Source organism: Balearica regulorum, chromosome 2, assembly GCF_011004875.1.
Source record: "Balearica regulorum gibbericeps isolate bBalReg1 chromosome 2, bBalReg1.pri, whole genome shotgun sequence".
Taxonomy (NCBI): Eukaryota; Metazoa; Chordata; class Aves; order Gruiformes; family Gruidae; genus Balearica; species Balearica regulorum.
The window spans coordinates 145,051,930-145,071,433 of record NC_046185.1 but is presented as its reverse complement, the minus strand read 5'-3'; the positions used below and the strand labels follow the sequence as shown (position 1 = coordinate 145,071,433).

Sequence of the window (19,504 nt, the reverse complement as noted above, 5' to 3'; positions counted from 1 at the left end):
CTTGCTATGGTTCTGAGGCTTTAGCCCATGGATAAAGACGTCATAGTTTTATGCTGTTGTATTTGAATGATCAATGTTAAAAATGTAGTTGAGAATTAGTGTTTTAGAAGGAACTTTCAAATACAGAAAATGAAAAAAAGAAATACGGATCTTTTTAAATTGATCACGATGTATGTTCCCATGTGTATTTGCAGGATCAGGTGTGTGCTGCTCTTTGTTTAGACAGTATTTAGGGACCTAGCACAGCTGTTTCAAGTAGACAGTACTTGCACTGTTGAGATGATGTAGATGTAAGCCCAGAGCTTCTTTAAATCCTTATGATTATAACTAGTTTCTAAGTCTGAATTTTGAAATGCTTTCTCATTCTTTGAGAGCCTCTAATAAGGCTCTGTAAGTGCTCTTCCAATCAGTAGTACATAAATATTTCAGCTATTCCTGACTGCTGTGTGTGTTTGAGAGCTGTATGATACATTAAATGGAATTCAGTACAGAAAATCAAATTGAGTGAATGCTTTCTTTGCTACTAACAAAACTATTATTTGCAAAATTATATTTTATTATTCAGAATGTAAAATGATTGAGATAAATATAGCCGGGGAACTCTTAAGGAAAAAAAAAAAACACACCACCACCACTCCCCAAAAAAAAAAAAACCCAAGGAAAAAATATTTATATGCATATATACGGGGGTTTTCCCCTTCAAGGTAGCTGTTTTTCTTGAGAATAATTCTGGTGTAAGTTACAAGTACTTCATCTCTGAGAAATTCAACAACTTTTGAAAAGAGACTATCAACAGTAAACTTTTAAACCACTCATTTGGCTCGTCTTATTTTATAGAGAGGGAAATTATTAAACCTTTGTAGTTTTTTGACTATACCTTGATGATTTGCCATTGTTACTAAAACTGCATGACTTTTGAAATTGTTGTTACTTGACCAATTTTGAAAGTAAGAAAAAATGGCTCATAAGAGGCTTTGCAGATTTTTCTTGAATAAATTTTGTATTTTGTTTTGAACAGAACTTCTTGGTATACATAAACAGGCAACAGTAGGGTTTTTGACATTGATGGAATCTCTGAGATATTGTAAGGTAAGCTGTTTTCTGCATCATTTGACATTTTTCTTTCATTAAGGTGCTGCGGGCTGCTTTGACAGTATTACTAAAATATGTGTACAATAGGAGATATTGAAGAACTTTCAAAGTATGTTCAACTTCAAATTAAAATTGAGAATAATACTATATTAAAACATATAATAAAATTATTAATTTCATCTTATTGAATAAATGTTGTTTGATGCTATTTAAATTAGAACTTTATTGCACCAATTTAATATAGCTGGTTAGAAGCTTACGTTTTTACTAAAATAATGTTTAATGTGATTTATGTAGACAGTTATAAAACTGTCAAGTCCCAAAGTGGCTTGCTATTGTGAATGTTGCAGCTGTATTGTTCACTTTTTATGCTACCACTGTTTTCCATTTAAAATAAATAGCCATAAGTAAAAATGGTAAAACTACTATTAAGGAAATGTATCTGAATATAGTATGTTCAAGACCTAAAAGTTACTTTATATATTCATCTGTGAACATCTGAAAGTAACTGAAGTGCAACATAGTCCATATTGTTTCTTCCTATTGTGGCACAGAATTTCTTGATTTAAGGTTTGTATTTGAGAAATCTTGTGCTTTACAAATACCACTTCTGAAACAGTATTAATACTCTTAATTTCAAAAGGCTTTTTGGTTGTTCTTTGCTTCCTTTTCAATCTCTGTTGAATTCCTTTAACTTAGCTCAGTGTTAAAGAGGATTATGTAGTTTGCAGAACATTGGTGTATTGACTGTAGCTAACTGTCCATTTGTTAAATGAGTGTCAATTCTGAATTGATTCATCCAAAACCAGCTAATAAGTCAAGTGGACTTCTATCTCATTTAGCATCCAACTATTGTATTGTTAAGCATAGCAGTATTTACTCATGCACAGGGTTTGAAGCACATCTCCAAGGGTGAAATAAGAAATACTGTTGATACCACTTTCTCACTGATGTCTTTTCAGTGACTTATGATAAGCTATGTTGTTTTCCAAGTCAAACAGGAATCAATGATCAAAATTAGAATCTAAGTATTTTACACAGTTTTGTCATTTTATTGAATGTTTTAGTTTTCAGAGCAGTTGGGACTTCACTAACTGAATTATCATTAATTTGATCACTAACTAGATGAGTTTTCTTGGTTTGCTTTGTGTTTCTGATTTTGTTGTACTTCTTTAGGTTGGCTCCTATTTGAAATCTCCAAAATTTCCCATTTGGATACTTGGCAGTGAAACACACCTCACAGTCTTTTTTGCCAAGGTATGTTAGATGTGATTTTTGATAACCTCAGGCAGATAAACATCACATAAATTTAAAGTTCAGATCTTGCTACAATGTGAGTTTCATGTGGCTTTAATGTAAAAATGTACTCATCAAATTAATTAAGCCTTCCCTTGAAGGCAGAGTTGTTCAAATGGTTTAATATCTCATAAATTTTAGTGAAGTCTTTTGGTTCTAGCTTAATTTATTATGCTGGGGGAAGGGTATGCTTTAGAACACCGTAATTGGGATAAGTACTGTCTTAAATTTCTGTAGTGCAAGAGAGACATAAAAAGGAAATTGTTATGTATGGGTGCCTGTTAGTGGTTTAATCTCCCTGGCAGTAATTTCACAATGTTTAATCTATAACCATAGTTTTTTGTTCTAGATTAAAAATAGATATCAGAATTGTTATGATAATTCCTTATATTTATTCTATCAGATACGTACTTGAATCTATGGAACATATAAAATGCTTTTGAGATGAGTTCTTAGTTTAATATCTTAGACCAAATTTTATGAGGAGACAATTTCTATTTCTTTAGTTGAAGATTATAAGTTGTTTTCCTTACATTTTTTTTTCTATTTCTAGAGAACACTTGTTTCTTATTTAAAATATTTATTGAAACTGTAAATGGTACTTACTAGTATATTTATTAGTACTTACTAGGAATTAATTCTCCTTTAATATCTTACAAATGAATGAATATTTGGGGTATAAATCTTGAAAATCAATTCTAGAACATATGACAAAGTTAAAACCATAATTTCTTTAGCTTTTCTTAAGGAAATCTTTAGCCTAATCTTTAAAAAGAAGACACAAAAAAGTAAGAGATTTTTCTTACAAAAACAAACAAACTGCCACAATACATTGGCAGTTTATGGGTAGCAGTATTTCTTGACTTTTAAATTTAAAAAAATCCTTTAAATTAATTTGTCTGTGTTGCACATTGAATATTTTTTGCAGATTCTGATGCAAATGCTATACTAGAGCTTCCCTGAATTCCTTGTGTCTGATAAATGCTCTTTCTTCCTTGCTCCATGGTAATAGAAAAATCCTAATCATTCTTTAGATGTTTGTTTTCTGCCTTACTGTCTCCCCAAACAGTCTTTCCTGGAAAAGTTTTTTTTACTTCAATTTCAAAATTTTATCCACAATTTTTCTGAATTATACCATGGAAGTCAGTACCTTGTCGTATAGATAGCAGTCTGATGCAAATACACATAATTACTCTGTTACATACATCTGACAATATAAGTCAGATATACCTGTCCAGAATGTTGTTACACCTTCTAATATCTTGTGTCTACAGTGACCATTTTCAGGTAGAAATCCATTTCTAATGCTCTTTCTTTTAGGATTGAGGGCTGTGCACTGGGTTTAAAGTAACATCTAGCATCAATATCTGGTGCCTCCAATACAGCTTGGTTCCTCTTTCTTCACTGAACTCTACTTAGGCTGTGGAAAGCTTCAGCTTGTGATTAATGTCATAGGAGCTAAAAGGCAGGCACAGGAAGCAACATGGGCTTGGCAAAGAATTTCCCAGATTTTTTTTTTTTTTTTTTGATGAAAAGAAGTAGGAGCTGAAGGTGTGTAAAAGTTCCAAGAGTCCTTGAATATGTGCTTTGCATGTCAGACCTCACCCTTTCTAGAGTAAGGGTTAGTGAGGATTTCAGGTGGAGCAGAGATGTCAGCTACAGTTGAAATATGAATTGTGTGAGCAATCCATTATTTTATCAGTTGAAGCTATGTGCCAAAAACTACAGGAAGAAACTTGAATTCATTGCCAATGGTTAGTCAGCAAGTTGTTAAAGTAGTGTGTGTAGTTGTCTAGATGGTGCTTGATACTGAGAATATAACTTCTAACTTGGTGATGAGTTTGATTACATGAGAAAGAAATCTTCAGAATGGAAAGATGAAAGTGGAGTGTGGAGCCAAAAGCAGTGCAGATTAAGTTTGAAAAAAACAAATACAGCTTTGGTTCTTTCAAGCTGCATATGATTTACAAGAGCCTAAACCCTTATGTTTAACTAGAAGAACATTAGACAATTATTAAGCTGAATAGTAGCCATTTTTGTCATTAGCTGAGTAATTGGGCCTAGAAACCTAGAAAAAGCAGCCTTCCTAGGTTAGTGTCACTATGGACAAGTAGTGTGGGGAAATTAGGGAACGGGACAGAATCTTCATTGCTCTCTCGGGGACTTTTCTTCAGCATGAAGGTTCAACAAGCAAAGGATTTTACTCAAATTCTGCATACCACCCTACTCAAAGATAGTTGGCTGCTGTTCTTTAGTACTCAGTTGCTCCACTCAGATTTTTACATTTGATGTGGAGTACAGCAATAAACATTGTCTTCTTAACTGTGGAATGGAAGATCATCCACCTTCTTTTCTATCTCAGAACATTTTAAATTAAATACTGTACACATCTGTTGCTGTCTGCCAGAATATATTTGCATTACTCTAAATGTGGACCATTCTGCTGTAGCTGTGACTTTCAGAGAAATGTTTTTTAGTCATACTTTCTAAAATAAATGAATCTGTCCATAGCTGCCATTTTAAAACTTCTACATTTTCAGTGGATTTTAATAAATGAGCAAAATGCAGGACAGCATCTTTGGGGTAAAGATCACACAGCTTAAAGTGAAAACTAAAAAAATGAACTAAAGTGTGTTACTGGGCTTAAGTTCTCTTGTAACTGCTTCTGCATCAAATAGCCTTGAACAGTGACAGCTGAGTCAATTCCTAGTTTTAATGAAAGTCTACCAGTGGGTCAGCAGCTTCCCCCATTACTGAAATAATAGAGATATTATTCTATCTACAAGGTCTTCATCTCCACATCTTGATTGTCAAAACTCATTTGGTATGTACCGAAATATTATTAGCCTCATTTTACTACAAGAAATTGGTGGTAGAAAGAAATTACTTCAGAAATAATTTCTTCCTTAAAACAGCAATTTTGATTGAAGCACATTTTATTGAAGAGCATATCAGTAGGTTTTCTTCCTGGGACTTAGCTGACCTGTTGCCAGCCAGTTATTTACAGTTAGATATTTCGGAGGCAACCATGCAGACACAAGTTGAAATGCAGTGGTTAATGTCCGATACAAAACATAGAAACACAAGAATACTCATCACAATGTTTTGATCCACTATCACCCACTTTAGTGGAAGTGTTCTTTCTAAATGAAAGAAAATAGAATCTGGTAACATCTGAAATGAAGCTTCACCTCACATCTTCAATATTTTAATTTCTAAGGTACACTGTATTGAGCAAAAATACTACAGCTTATTCTGCAGATGAGTATGTAATGACGTTGGAAAGGAGATACAAACATTTGTATCACCTGAGTAGTTAGGTCTTCAGAACTCTGATAATTATGTGTATCATAATAGAGCTGAAAAAACTTGTGTGAATAGTTGGGAAGAGGGGCAAATGTTAGCAAGGAACTGTAATTAGTACCAGCATATTTTCTTTCTTTCAATTACCACTGTGTGTGTAAGGCCAGAAAGTTGCTTGATGCTCAGCAATCCAAATTTAACATTTACTGAAAAAATAAGGGTGGCCATTACTCCTAGTGGTCATGAACTCTGCATTTGCAACAAGGTAGATTTTCCCTGAAGAAGTGAGTATGTAGGTTCTTCATAGGCAACTAAATCCGAGCAGCCATCATTTCTGCCTCTCCCTGCCCTCCCTTCCTTTCAGTAAGAAAACTTTCAAATGGCTTCAGTCCAGCAAAAATAAACAAGGAAGCTTTCATCTGACATGCTTAAGTATCCCTGCATGCTCAATCAGATGGTGCTAATGTAAATAGAGAGTATTGTAAGTGTCCTCTAAAAATCAACTTTAAAGTTGTAGTCTTTTTTTTAATTAGTTATTTATTGTAGGGAAAAGAGAGCATGAGAAGTGGGGCAACTCTAAATTCCTTAATGTAGGGGTAAGGCTGCAATGCTCTGGGTTGAATGCTGTATGGTTCTTGGTTATTTTTATGATACTCATCACATAGGAAGTTATGGCAAGCTGAGATTATTCAGAACTTTTAGGAATGTCAGAGGGTGGAAGGCGCTCTATAAAATATCAACAGGTTGAAATGTTACATGAAATAGAACAAGAAAATGTTTCAGTGCAAACAATAGTCAGAACAACAGTGGGTTAATAGCTGCTTTCTAAATACTATCTGCTGCCATGCAAACTCACATGGCCTGGAGGTTTGAAATCAGAATTCTTCAAAAGTGAACAGACAGGATGGAATGAGTGTCTGTCTGATGATTTCAGGTGATTGAAACTGTCCGTGGGGATGCTTTGGAGCTGTTTAAGTTTTTCAGAAATTCTCTTAGTCTGTTCCCAGGTGTTGGAGCACACAGGCCACAATAGAGTCAACTATTCATTTTCAGTTACAGCATTGTAGCATATCTAGACTTGAAGAATCAGATAAGCAGAGGAAACTCCTGGCTGAGACATCTGAATAAGTTACAAATTACTGCTTTTCAAGGAAAGTGTGCCTGTTTTGCTGTGTTAGGACTGTACTTATGGTTTCGCATTACATTTTTTTATTTTTCTAACTTTGATCACTGTAACCTGTTCTGCATATTCTCAGGGCCTTTCTTCAGCATCCTTGATAGTGTTGTGTCTCAGAAGAAAGAACATTCACTTCTCTTCCTAAACAATCTTTTTGATCAAAGTTCAACAGAGGGACACCTGAGCAAACACTGACACTGCTATAGGAGATCCTGAATTTGGGTCATTGGTGTTTACCGGAACTGAAAAAGGGGGAGTGTTATTGGGTACCGTATTTAATCTCAGAACACCAACAGAGAATGTCAGTGGCCATGAAAGAAAAGATGCTTGTGTAAAAATTCAGCCGTTACTAGTATGTGTTAACAACTCTGATCTCTACAAAAGTAACCTATGTATATCCAAATAAATTATATTTATGCTTTAACTTAGGATAACTGTGCATCCCATAATAATGAGTAGTACTACGCAGATCATAAAGAGGTAACTCAGTCATGAGGTTTTGCATTATTTGTTCGTATAGTTGAGACATAGAAATTGTAATGTAGTGGTCATTGAACTGAGAGACAGAAGACTCTGTTAATCTAACCTATTATTTGGGGTATACCATCCCTAAAGAATTGTATTGACTGTGTTTACCCCAATTCTCTGACTAATTTCAGACATTTAATCATATTTATATGTTCTTTAAAGTTTTAGAAAATTTTTAACATTCATCTTATTATATAAAGCTTTCACAATGATCATTTAAGGACATTGTTCATGGTTGGCTGATGCAGACCATAAAATGTAATTGTATATGCCCCTAAGCAAATAAACAAATTACTTCCTTTTGGGAAAAGACTTCTCATCCATCTGTTTTCTTTCAGAGGGGGAGGTTCAGTTTTTATATATGAAGTAGTTGAGAGTAGGGCTGCTTCGATGATATCACTTTCCATGTGTTTTATGTTTGAGTTGTTCCAATTTTTGTGTCACTGAATTCTTTCTCCTGAAACATTACACATTTTGATACTGGTTTGTGCTGAGGTAGATAAGAGAATAACTTTGTCCTGACTGCTTGTGCGCTGTTTCCGAGCCTAGATGAAAACTTGTAAAATGGGGCAGAGGGGTAGTTCTGGCAGTTCCAATAGGAACTCTTGAGCCAGCAAAATTTAGATGTAAAATTCAAAATAAAATACCACTACTTGTTGCATGAGATGCCCTTTGAAATGAAGGAAAGAAGGAGGGATGAAAGAAGGAAGGAAGGAAAGCCAGCACAATGAAAAGAACCTTTTCTAGAGCCATAAAGGAAAACTGAAAGAATTTCCTATGAACTGCTGAGCTCTCAATTTAATGTTTTGTAGGAGCACTTCTGAATTGGAAAACTTACAAAGTACATATGCTTAAGTATTGACCATGAATGGCACGTTAACCATTTTTAGAAAAATTGTGTTCCTTAATCATTTTAAGCCTATTTTAAATACAACTAGGAAAGTAAAGTGATTCCAGTGGTCATCTATTCAGTTTTCCAACTTCCTAGTTCCTTTCAAAGCATACGCTCTGTTTACTTTTCGTTTGCTGAGTTTGCATTTCAGTTGGTTAAGGAACATTTTTGTCTTGATTTTTAAAGATTAGCAGTAGGCTGTGGAAGAGACTAATGTGCAGTCATCTCCATGAAACAGTATTTTGACTATAATTTAAATGATACATTGTTTCTGAAAGTTAGCTAGCTATATTTTTAGTGGAATAGATCATAGTGGTGAATGTGTAAAGCACCTGTAGTGAAAAATGCACAAAGCAGTACAGAAATGGTGGTTCATTTACTGTCCATTTGTAAGCAGAGCAGTCCTAAGGAGTATTTTTTCCTTTTCTTCATATTACAATGAATGACTTTCATATGTAAACTGAAATTGGGGACTGGAAGGTAATGGGTTGGGTCCTACCACATCAGAGTACTTATTAGCATCAAGAAGGATTTATAGCCTTCTGTTTCAGGAAGGGAGGGTACGAGCAACACCTACTTTGTATGTATATTAGCCTATCAAATGAAAGGCTGATTTTTAAAGAAATGCATTTTAGTTTTTTCTTTCTTTTTGGTAGTATATGCAGAGTGGCTTGCAAATAGTAAGTTCATCGAAGACGTTGTTAAATGCAATTTTATAATTTATAAGTCACTATATCAAATAAATTCTGAAAGTCAACATACTGCATAGAAACAAAGGCTGAGAACATCACTGTGTCATTCTGTATCCTTTTTAGGTGTGAAACCAATGTTGGTTCCAGCTATATTTGATACAATAGCGAAGACATTGGGCCTGAGTCATCACATGACGGGTAGATATTATGTTTTTCAAATTTGGAGGAATAGGCATCCTGGCTCATTATTAAAATATGGTGAATAAATTGATATAGTTTTAAATAGTATTGCAGTTTTTAAATATCAATCAAGTTGATATTTACAGAAACATGTTGCATTAAAAAAAATTACTCCTAATTCCAAATCGAGTAAAAACCAAAATGCCGATGGCTTTTTCCTCCATCATTTGCTTCTTCCACTAGTTAGGTGCCGTGGCCTTTCCATGTAGAAGTGCTACTCAATTCTGCCAAAATTATCACTTTAGTTCTGTTTTCAGCTATGTTAAATAGTGAAGTATTGTTTATGCTATTGCTCAGGTAGCAATGCATTGGGATACAGCCATCCAATGAGTACTGACCTGAAGGTTTTTTAAGCACACCTTTTTTAATATAATGTGCTCTCATATGTTGCATTAGTTTGGTGGGTTTTGGTCTTTTTTTCCTCCTGCTGGTCACAAAGCATATCCACCTCACTTGGTACATTAACATTTGCCAGTTGCTGTCTTGATTCTGCATTTGGCACATGTTATGTTTGCAGCTATTCCAGTCTGCTGGTAATGTTCTGAAATTAAGTACCGTTTATATAAGTGTCTTTGCATAATTGATTTACAGACTCCTCCCTTCTGTTGCATCATTGCTACTGAATATTATACAGCACAACTTAGAATCCTTCTGGTGTCTAATGGCTTCCATGTTGCATATACGTTAATATTTAGCTCACAGTCGATCTTGGCCTGAAAAATACAACTCCGCTTCAGAAGCCCTGTTCTCATTTGGGTGTTTATACCTTGGGTCTTTAGTGTTCAAAATGATTTTACACTGCAGCTTTCTGCATGTATTTGGATATTTTTCATATTTCCCCAAAATAATAATACTATCTTTTTTATTGGAGCACTCTTGATAGTGGACCAGGTATTATTACACCCTAATCAATTTGTAGTTCTTTCAGTATTTGTGAGGGGATGGAGGGGAGAGGCATAAACTTCTCTGTCATTCCCTTATAGACCTTCTAAAGTCTTAGCCCAAAAGCTTTGGCTTTGATAAATTTAGTGCGCTTTCATTTCCTGCTGGTTTACAAGTCATTGAATAGTATGCAAACAATTAGAAAGTAAATATTAGCTTTCTTAATAGTTAATCTGACAGCAAGCGAAGAATGGAAAGGAGGCTGTTAGTTTCATGCAGTAGAATACTCCTTTCCAGTAAGTATATAAATGCAATGGTATGCTCCAGTGTTCACATCAGGCTTTGGCATGACGATGTATTTAAGAAAGAGATAAGGCAGAGGTAAAAGATGCTGTTCTAGTCATAAGATGCAGCCTCGGCACGTGGAGGGGGAAAAAAAAAGCTGAGTTTAGTTCCCGTGCTTTTTCAACAAGTATATATACATGACTGTCAAAGTTTCTAAACCTATACAGGTCAGTAAATAAACCAATTTAGGACAGCAAATATTATATTCATAGTCAAGGATTATCTCCATGGAATCATTCCAGAAATGCAATTTTAAAAGAGAAATTTTATTGAGTCATTTCCACACAGATATTTTTTTACAAGTCCCAAAATGTAACCTACTGTCTTCCAAAATATGGAATTTAGTATGCTTGTAGTATCACAATGAAGAGACACAACAGGTAAGTAGAATGAACAACTCCTCCCCATATTCTGTATATCCTTATGTGAGGTAATAGATAAAAATCATAAACTGTGATAGTGCCAGGCTCGCACCATCGATTCTGTGCTCTACAAGCCACCTTCCTTTTTATTTTATCTTCTAATTTCAGCCTACTAACTGCAGAATTGTTTACCAGATAATGATACTGGGAGTATTATTTTACCCATTTTTCAGTGAGACTTACAATTTGAAATCTAGTATTCACTACGTGACTGAACAGCAGTTCCAGAGTTGGTGTATGAACCGATGGTATGCCCATCGTGTCTTCTGTTTGAGAAAATGGATCTATATAAATGGCTGTTAATCTGTGCTAGCTTGTTATAAATACACATTCTACATTGATTCCTCAGATTCTTTCTTCCCTCTAGGATTTTTTTTTTCCTGAAAAAGAAAAATATCCTGAAGTCATAAATGTATTACAGAGCTTATGAAATAGAGAGTTTCAGATATCATTATTGAATGCCTATTAAAGATATTTTAAAGTGAAGTTTTCTTGAGCTAAACAACAAGGAAATTATTTTGTGGCCATTTTCTGTCTCTCTGCATTTTTTTCCCCAAAAATGTCTGAAGACCAGATGTTCTTTCTGAGCAGGGCACCATGTATCCTTGGGTAGTGGAAGATAACACTTTTTTATTCTCTGTTCAGCCTGCTTTATTCCCATGTTCCCAAACCCTACTGGGATAGATGCAGGGAACTAGAAACACTAAACGAGACTGACAATATATGCTTCAGTAATAAAATTATTCTTTAAAACAGTAACGGTTGTAGTCTTGTTCTGAAACTCTGTGCCCAATTCTGCTTTTTGCAAAACTCCCCAACAGCCTAATAAGTGTGTGAACATGACAGACTAAACTTGTGTGTAGAATCTGTATGTTTCCAGGATACTTTAGGTGATTTTATAAATGGCAGGAACCTGGCTGAAATCAGTTTGGGTTTTAGCTGTTGTTTGATCCACAGAACCTGTGAATGTATGTGACAGGTGTTGAATCCCTGGGAACAGTGTATCCGTATACAACATCTGATCTCATCCTGTACGAGTACATCACAAATACCCTTAGCAATCCATTTCTGTTCACTTTTTGAGAAGCATTCAAAAGTGAAGTTTTCATCCCTTTATTGTCTCCTTTCATACTGATAGCAGCTTCATTGTGTACAGAATAAAATCTTTGACCTCTTCTGATAAGGCAGCTCTACTTTCAGGTTAGGATATGTGAGTGAATGAATTGAAAGTCTAAATGTGGAAGGAGGAAAAAAATACAAAAAAATGGGGGAGGAAGGAGGCTGTTTATGGTGGAGGAAGCTTTTAACTCTTCCTAGCAGAGGTGAAGCACATTTAGTGATATTTAGATATTATCTTCATTTTCTATTATTTCTCCCCTTATATAACATCAGAAATCACATTTGATTAGCTATCTAAGTAATATTTTTATTTCTAAAAATGAAGTAACAAGTAACTTCATTTCAATATTTAAGTGCATTTTTTCCACTAGTGGTTTGTTTTACATAAGAATGGTATGAAATATGTTAATATGTGTTTTCTCATTTTTATTTGTGTTATAGGGAGTCCAATGCCATTTTGGTCTACTGGTTGATAGTTTAGGGAATCTTTATATGCATATCCATTTATACCTGTACTGCTTTGTGTCATAGAGGGGTGCCAAAGTTGCCAGTCTAAGACTTGAATAAGTTGAAGACACTTTGGTGTGGAAATACTGAAACAGTGTGGATGTACTTAGGAGAAAAGTTCAGTGATTGCCTGTGCATAGTTAAGAAAACTATGTATGTAATTGGTGTGAGGTGAGATAGGCATTACTGTATAACACAGCTTTAAGGAGAAAAGCATCGTAAGTTTTGTGTTAATTGAAGGAATAAACATACTGTTTTTCATAGAAGCTGATTGCTCTATTCTGCTACTACTGGAATGAGCTACCTGAAATACCCAATTCATATATGAATATAAAAGGCGACACTGGTTTTATACTATGTGAAAATGTGTAAAGTTTGTGAATATTTAGTATTTTTCCCATATATCAGCACGTGTATAAAGATTCCCTAAAATACTACTGAACAGTACAAAGTAACAGTGGACTACATGGCGTTATTAATATATTGTTTGCTTAATTACTTCATAGAGCTCATACATTTCACATGTAAAACCATAAGACATTACTGTTAGAATAATTAACCAGGCTAACAGTTGTCCTTTAGAAACATTTTTGTCATATTTGAGTTATAAAATAATCTGGTCCATTTTCAAAAACGTTTCATCATTCTGGATTGAAGCAAACCAGAGGGTTTTCATCATCCCAAGGGAGAATTATATGCTTTAAGTGGGAAACTGAACACTTGAAGCTGCTTTCCAACATTAAGTGCAGCTTCCAGTACTGTGAGAACTGTATTTAGGAAGATCTGAATTTCTGCAGTACATCTTCACTGACTTCAAACTCTGCTATCAAATGTTCCTGTCATACTTGTTCATTTCCCACCTCCTTACTGCAATTGCCAAATAGAGTTAGTTTGTATGTTAATGCTCACCATGGGTTGTATGGCAAACACTTCATGTCTATAGACTGAAATAGTATTAGATATAGAAATAGTATTTAATAAAGATTATTTTTTTAAGTAAAAAAAAAAAAAGTTACATGATAATAGAAGCTACCATTCATCTTGAGTGAATTATATTGTGAAGTTTTTGGAAGTCACAAACCATGGAATTTGCCCACTTCCAGTTTGGTTCCTCTTAGGAATAAAGTTTGGCATTTGTACAGCACCGTATTCTGTCCTCCAAAAAAAACCAGATGTCTGAATATGGCAGACAAAAGGTGAAGATCTGCCCTTTCAGATTAAATTTGTGACTGGAGGGTAATATATAATCTAGTAATTAGAGAAGAGTTCCAGTAAACTCAAATTTGCTGACCCCTGGTCTGTAATTCCAGTAATATATTTTTGCTTTCGAAACATAGACTTTGTTCTGTGATGATGAGCCAAAGAAGTTAGTAACTGAATTAAAAAAAAAGACTATATACCTAATCTTTATTGTTTTGCAGTAATCTCTTGTAATCTGCCCTTCAAAGCAGGGAATGTGGTGAAGAAGCTCCTATTTTTTTACATGTCAACAAGTGAATTGTTGCCGCCTTGTAATCTTTTGAACTAAACCACCACCATTCGTGGCAATGTAACTGTTAAACATGTATTCACTATAGTTTCTCTTATTTTTTAAAAACTGCAATGCTGTAGCTTTTTTTTTTTTGTTGTTGGCTCTCATAAAACCATCCACAGGAATGGAGCATATATTGTGGTTTCCATAACTTAGTTGAGTGCATGTTAAAAGCCCTGCTTTCCAGATGGACAGGCTGACAGGGTGCTCACTGTAGATTTCTCTGTTATTAATTCTTGCTCTTTGGTTTGTGTTTGCTTTTCTTCCACAGCCTCACCTCACCCTTGGATCACGTAGGCTCCCTTTTCTGTCTGGGTAGTATGGGTGAAGGTGAAAAAGGATTTGAATAAGTAGTCCATGTGTAGCTTTTCATTCTGCCCTATTGAGAACTCTCTTCCATTTGCAGTACCAGCAAGGTACTGCAGGTACTGTAGAGTAAATGCAATCCTTTCACTCTTACTCACAAGGCAGACTGCAACTAGAGACGGTTTGCTTCCTTTCAACCACCTTGTTGAAAGAAATTGCTTACCATGAATGTTTCTCTTCCACCACCACCTCTACCCCTTGATGAACACTTTCAGATAAACTGTGTCATTTTTTGCCGTTCTGAATTGCAAGACCTGTATTTTATTTTCTGACCCGTGATAAGAACTGTGCTACCTTGGGGGTGGCATGCTTCCTTTTGTGTCTTTTCCCTCTCTGATTCAAGGAAAGGATTTTCTTTTGGCTTCTTCTGAATCCCAGGTAGACGCAAAGCCCCTCATTAAGGCTGAGGAGGATACAGTATATGATCTTTGATACCTGCCATTCTGAAGGGGAAACAGTCATGGCTGCAGAGCTCTTTTTTCATAGTGGACAGCTAAGTTGAGGACCTTTCCTTCACTTCTTCCATGTACAGCTCTCAAGAGGGAAAATTTTTACTCCTTCAAGTGTTCTGTGGGTATTTTCCAGTTATTTGGCATTTTTTAATGCCTTCTCCCATAGAAGATAATATGCCACAGAGGAATCTCATATTCCACCAGCCAGCACAAGAAGAGCATTGTAAGCAATGTGTAGAGGATAGTTCCATCACTGCAACAACTATGGGCTGTGGCCCTTCCAGACTGTTGGTGCAGATGATGTCTTTGAGCACACATGGGAGTCTTGAACTAGTCTTCATTGGCCATCTCTCTGTTCAGAGCAGAACTGGTAGTCTTTCAAACTCCGTTTATGTCAAGTAACATCAAATGCTTTAGTATGGACTTCACAGGTGAGGGCTCTAGGATTTGCTTTGCTTTGTTGCCACAGTGTAATTCTCCATCTGTCCCTTTTCAAGGACCCTTCACAACAGTTTGCTTACATTGGCAGTAGATCATATGTTGGTGAGTATTTTTAGAACCAGTAACCTCAGCAATCTCAGCATCTATGTAGTGGTGCCTAAGAGGAAACAACATCTGTGGCCTTTCCATAGCTGTTCAGTTCTTTGTATGATGGTAATAACGGCCTCCCATTTCAGATCTGAAGGACTCTCCTCTTTCCGTGATTTGATAATTGGCTCCTAGGAGGACCTACAAGAAAGCTGTTATTTAATTTCAAACAATGCCCAGGTTCTGTTTAATCATCTCAATCTCAATGAGAATCAACAACTAAACTTTATATCACTGCAAGACTTTGAACCTATTTTTACTTTTGTACTGATGTTAGCTTTCCTACTTGTGAACTGATACCAGTCTATGTTAAAATTTATTCTTTGGTCTCTGCAAATAAAACAGTATCTGACAACTTTAGGACACATAACCTCATTTGTATAGGTGGTGCTACTTGTGACACTTCTGCTCCTTGCCTCCAAATAAAGCTGCATGCAGTCTATTTTCCCTCAATTAAGTGGGTTGGTTTTTCTCAGGCTGTAAAGAGTATTTCATCAGTTCTGGCTTTGGTAGCAGGATCCCTTTACCATTTGAAGAAGAAACCTCCTGTGTGTCTCTGTCCTACAGGGTACTGACATTGAATAGAGTTCATACATACCTGGAGATTCATTGCAAATGGATGACAGCCACAGGAGGAACTGAAGCTTCACATCTTATTTTAGAGCACTATCCAGTTTGAAAATGCATTCGGGTCATGTATGAAAGACCTGTGCATCCAAATGATGATGGTACAGTTACATAGTACATCAGTAGGATTGTATGAAGTGTCTTTTCTCTTTCAAAAGATAATCTCCAAAAGAACCTTACTGACATTTTAAATTAAATTGCCTTTTGAACCAACTCTACAGTGAGATTAAATGAATGATATTTTGCCTGTACACCATGCATCAGGTATTGCTTGGGTAGTCTCACAGGATTAATGAGTTTTATCTTTTTACTTCCCATACTGTTAAAAACTGCCACTTCTTTCTTAGTTGTGTTTCTCATGGCATCCATAGTTGAACAGACAGATGTTGTGTTTCACCCAGTTTAACTTGTCCCTTGAGTCCCACTCAGAGTAAAACAGAACAGGGCAACAGTGGTTTTGACATGGTTGAGGCAGTTTTGTACTCAGGACCTCAGTAAGTTGACCAGAGTTGCCACCATCACATCTGGACCAGGAACAGTGATTAAACTATCTGATCCCTTCAGACTCAAAAATCTTCACAACACTGTTTTATGGATGGCTGTCATTGGATGGGGACTTATGTTCCTCTCCAGCATAAATGATAAGAATGTGTAATAGACTCTTTTCCACCCTCCTAGGTGGATCAAAATTTCATCTTGGTTTACCTGGCAATCTGTTCCACATCAACTGCAATTATTTTCGAATAGCCACTTCAGTTGAGTAAATAGATAAGCTAAAGTATACACTGAGTCAGCCCATTACTCTTTATTGGACCTATGCTTTTACCAAATGATTTTTGGATTTCTGGTTTCTTCTCTTCCTGCCACCTCCCAGCCCAACATCTGTCAGAACTGTCTGTACCTTCACCAAATGTTTAACCATCTCTGAAGCCCCCAAGACTGATGTGAACCTTAATAAAGTGACGTTATTTGAAGAAATCTAAGGTTTGTCCTCTGAGTAGTTAGTGAAACAGTACAACTACTTCATGTCATATTGATTTAAAACTACATATCAAAGTGCTTCTAAGTCAAAGCCTGTTATGTAAGAGTAGACCATCTGAAGCCTGTCTTCCAGCAGCTTGTCTCCTAGACCCTTTCTTAAATGTTTTTTTACTCTTTTCACTCTCCCACGCATGCAAATACCTGCTGTAGTAACCCACCGCTTGTCTCTTGCGGTGGTCCACCCAACAAGAGCCAGGTGTGCAGTCACAAGTCACACAGCGATTCACAGCAGGGTTCTGGCCTCCCTCTCAGTGGGCACACAAGCCTGTACGGTTCCTCCGTGCCTGGCTTCCAGTTTCAAATACCAGTCGTGAGACTCCATTCCCTTTTATTTCAAATAAAATTGAAATTGGGCGATGGATTTAGAAGTCAGCGAGAGACATAGGAATTGGTTTCAGAGATCTCATCAACCTTGTTTTCTTAGGAAACCATTTTGGAGAAGCTGTTGGCATGAAAGCCACTGATTATAGCATGGAAAAATACACGCTTTTCTCTGTAATACAAGAGTGTATTAAATACTCTTCATTCTTGCAGATCTGAGTAAATTATGGCAAGTTAAATAGTTGATAAATTATCAGTGTTTCTGTATTGTCTTTAGACAAATTTTTAAGAAGGAAGTTAGTACTACAGTACGTAATTCTTCCGTGTATCACTCAACAGGAGTAGTGTAGAACTGTAAAGTAGTCCACATGTGAACAGATTTCATTTGCAAGGGCAACTGGTCTTTCAGGGTGGGATCTTTGTAAAAATTCGTAGCCAGGGTATCAGTGTAGCTTAGCCATTATGTTCTGCTTTTGATTCGTAGAATGAAAACTTACGGAATGTTTTCATTATGAAGAGTATTTTTTGCCTCTGAGGGTAAACATGGGATCTTAAAATAACTGGTACTACTGATGAGAAAAACCTTTCAAAGTAATATAACATGACTTGTTTGTGTATCACAAGAGCCAACGGGTGAAACATCATTTTTGGGACATGTTGTACTTAGTATTGGAAATAATTATTATAATTAACTGTTGATGGGATTCCCTTATAAGGAGTTTTCAATGCATGGGATACATCAAAATACAATTTGTAAGGCTGGGGTGGGGGATACATTTTGGCACATATGATGAAATGCCAGTTTGGGCAGCTGAAGTATGTTTTTGTTAGATGTTTGTCACGTTTTCAGCTTTGCTGCCTGAAGGAGGTATGTTACTTTTTTTTTCCCTAGATACAAATATATGGACTAGTTGAACTTTTAAAGTTTTCTGGATACTGGAAATGAATGACGTGCTAAGTTAGAGGATGCATGGGATTTGTACAGACAGGATTAAAATCTTACAATTTTTAACTATTTATAGGACAACAGTATCAGTGAAAAGTTAGAATTATTTTGAAGATGAGGGGTGGTTTTTTTGGTCATCTCTCCAGGGCAGATAATTTTCTAAGTTTCCTCCTGAAATTACTTGCTTTAGAGCATGAGTAAATCACATTTCATGAATAAAAAGTGTAACTATGTAATAATTGGCAGGCCTTACTGTATTTAAAAGTTCAGTTGAAAAATGTGGACAATTTTCAGTATTGAGTAATGCATTCAGTGACTTAGTCCCTAAGTTCTTCCCATATACACATGCACTGAAATAACTAAGGACCTGGAAAATGAAAATACCAACAGAAATACACATTATTTGCAATTGGACTATCAAAAAAAAACCACCTTGTTGGTAGTTACAGGAGACTTATTTTTAAAATTTTGGTTTGCGTCACATGAAACTGGAAAGTACTACGTTAAAAATATAATTTGTGGGGAGGGAGTGCAACACAAATTATAGTTTTTATTCTTGGATTGCATCAAGATTTTATTGAAAGAACTGCATACTCGTAAACCAAAGTAGAACTATGTAATTTGCATTTAAACTAATATGTCTGTGCAATTGGAAGTTAGTTTTGTTATATCCTTCCATACGATGCAAATTTTAAGAGTTCTCCCTTGTTACACTGGTTCCATAAGCTGCTAATTCATTAATAAGAACCTACCATAAAAACATCCCCTCTCTAGAGTTAAATCTTGAATATTGAAATCACTGATCATTTTGTTAATAAGCTGTATATACTATGACGTCATGTATTTTAAATCGAGAACTAATTGCAATATTTTACTGTAATTCAGTGATAGTGAAATCTACTCCTGCTTAGCATGTGTTGTAATACTGACCCCCCCCCAAAATGAAACTTTTCCAATTCTAGAGTATTCCAAATTATTTAAGAGTTGGTCACATACTCTCAAATTTTACAGTGTGTGTATGTGCCTTATATAATCACATAAGCATTACCCATTATAACAGAGTATATACTCAACAACTGCACAACTTCATACATTGTTTGGCATCATGAAACTAATTGTGTTGACCTGTAGATGTTT

The 19,504-nt window shown here is 35.6% G+C and overlaps 1 protein-coding gene and 1 long non-coding RNA gene across 13 annotated transcripts in view; one reads left to right on the top strand and one right to left on the bottom strand.

The window, feature by feature from the left end:
• MINDY3 (MINDY lysine 48 deubiquitinase 3) overlaps positions 1 to 19,504 on the top strand; it is a 56,847-nt gene that overhangs the window by 23,877 nt on the left and 13,466 nt on the right. For all 7 annotated transcript variants that reach the window (XM_075746273.1, XM_075746276.1, XM_075746275.1 and 4 more), the window contains 2 exons: positions 1,019 to 1,089; positions 2,269 to 2,349. In XM_075746273.1, coding sequence (XP_075602388.1) covers positions 1,019 to 1,089; positions 2,269 to 2,349 — 152 coding nt within the window. The remainder of the gene's footprint in view (positions 1 to 1,018; positions 1,090 to 2,268; positions 2,350 to 19,504) is intronic.
• LOC142600590 (uncharacterized) overlaps positions 1 to 19,504 on the bottom strand; it is a 77,075-nt gene that overhangs the window by 57,001 nt on the left and 570 nt on the right. The window lies entirely within an intron of this gene.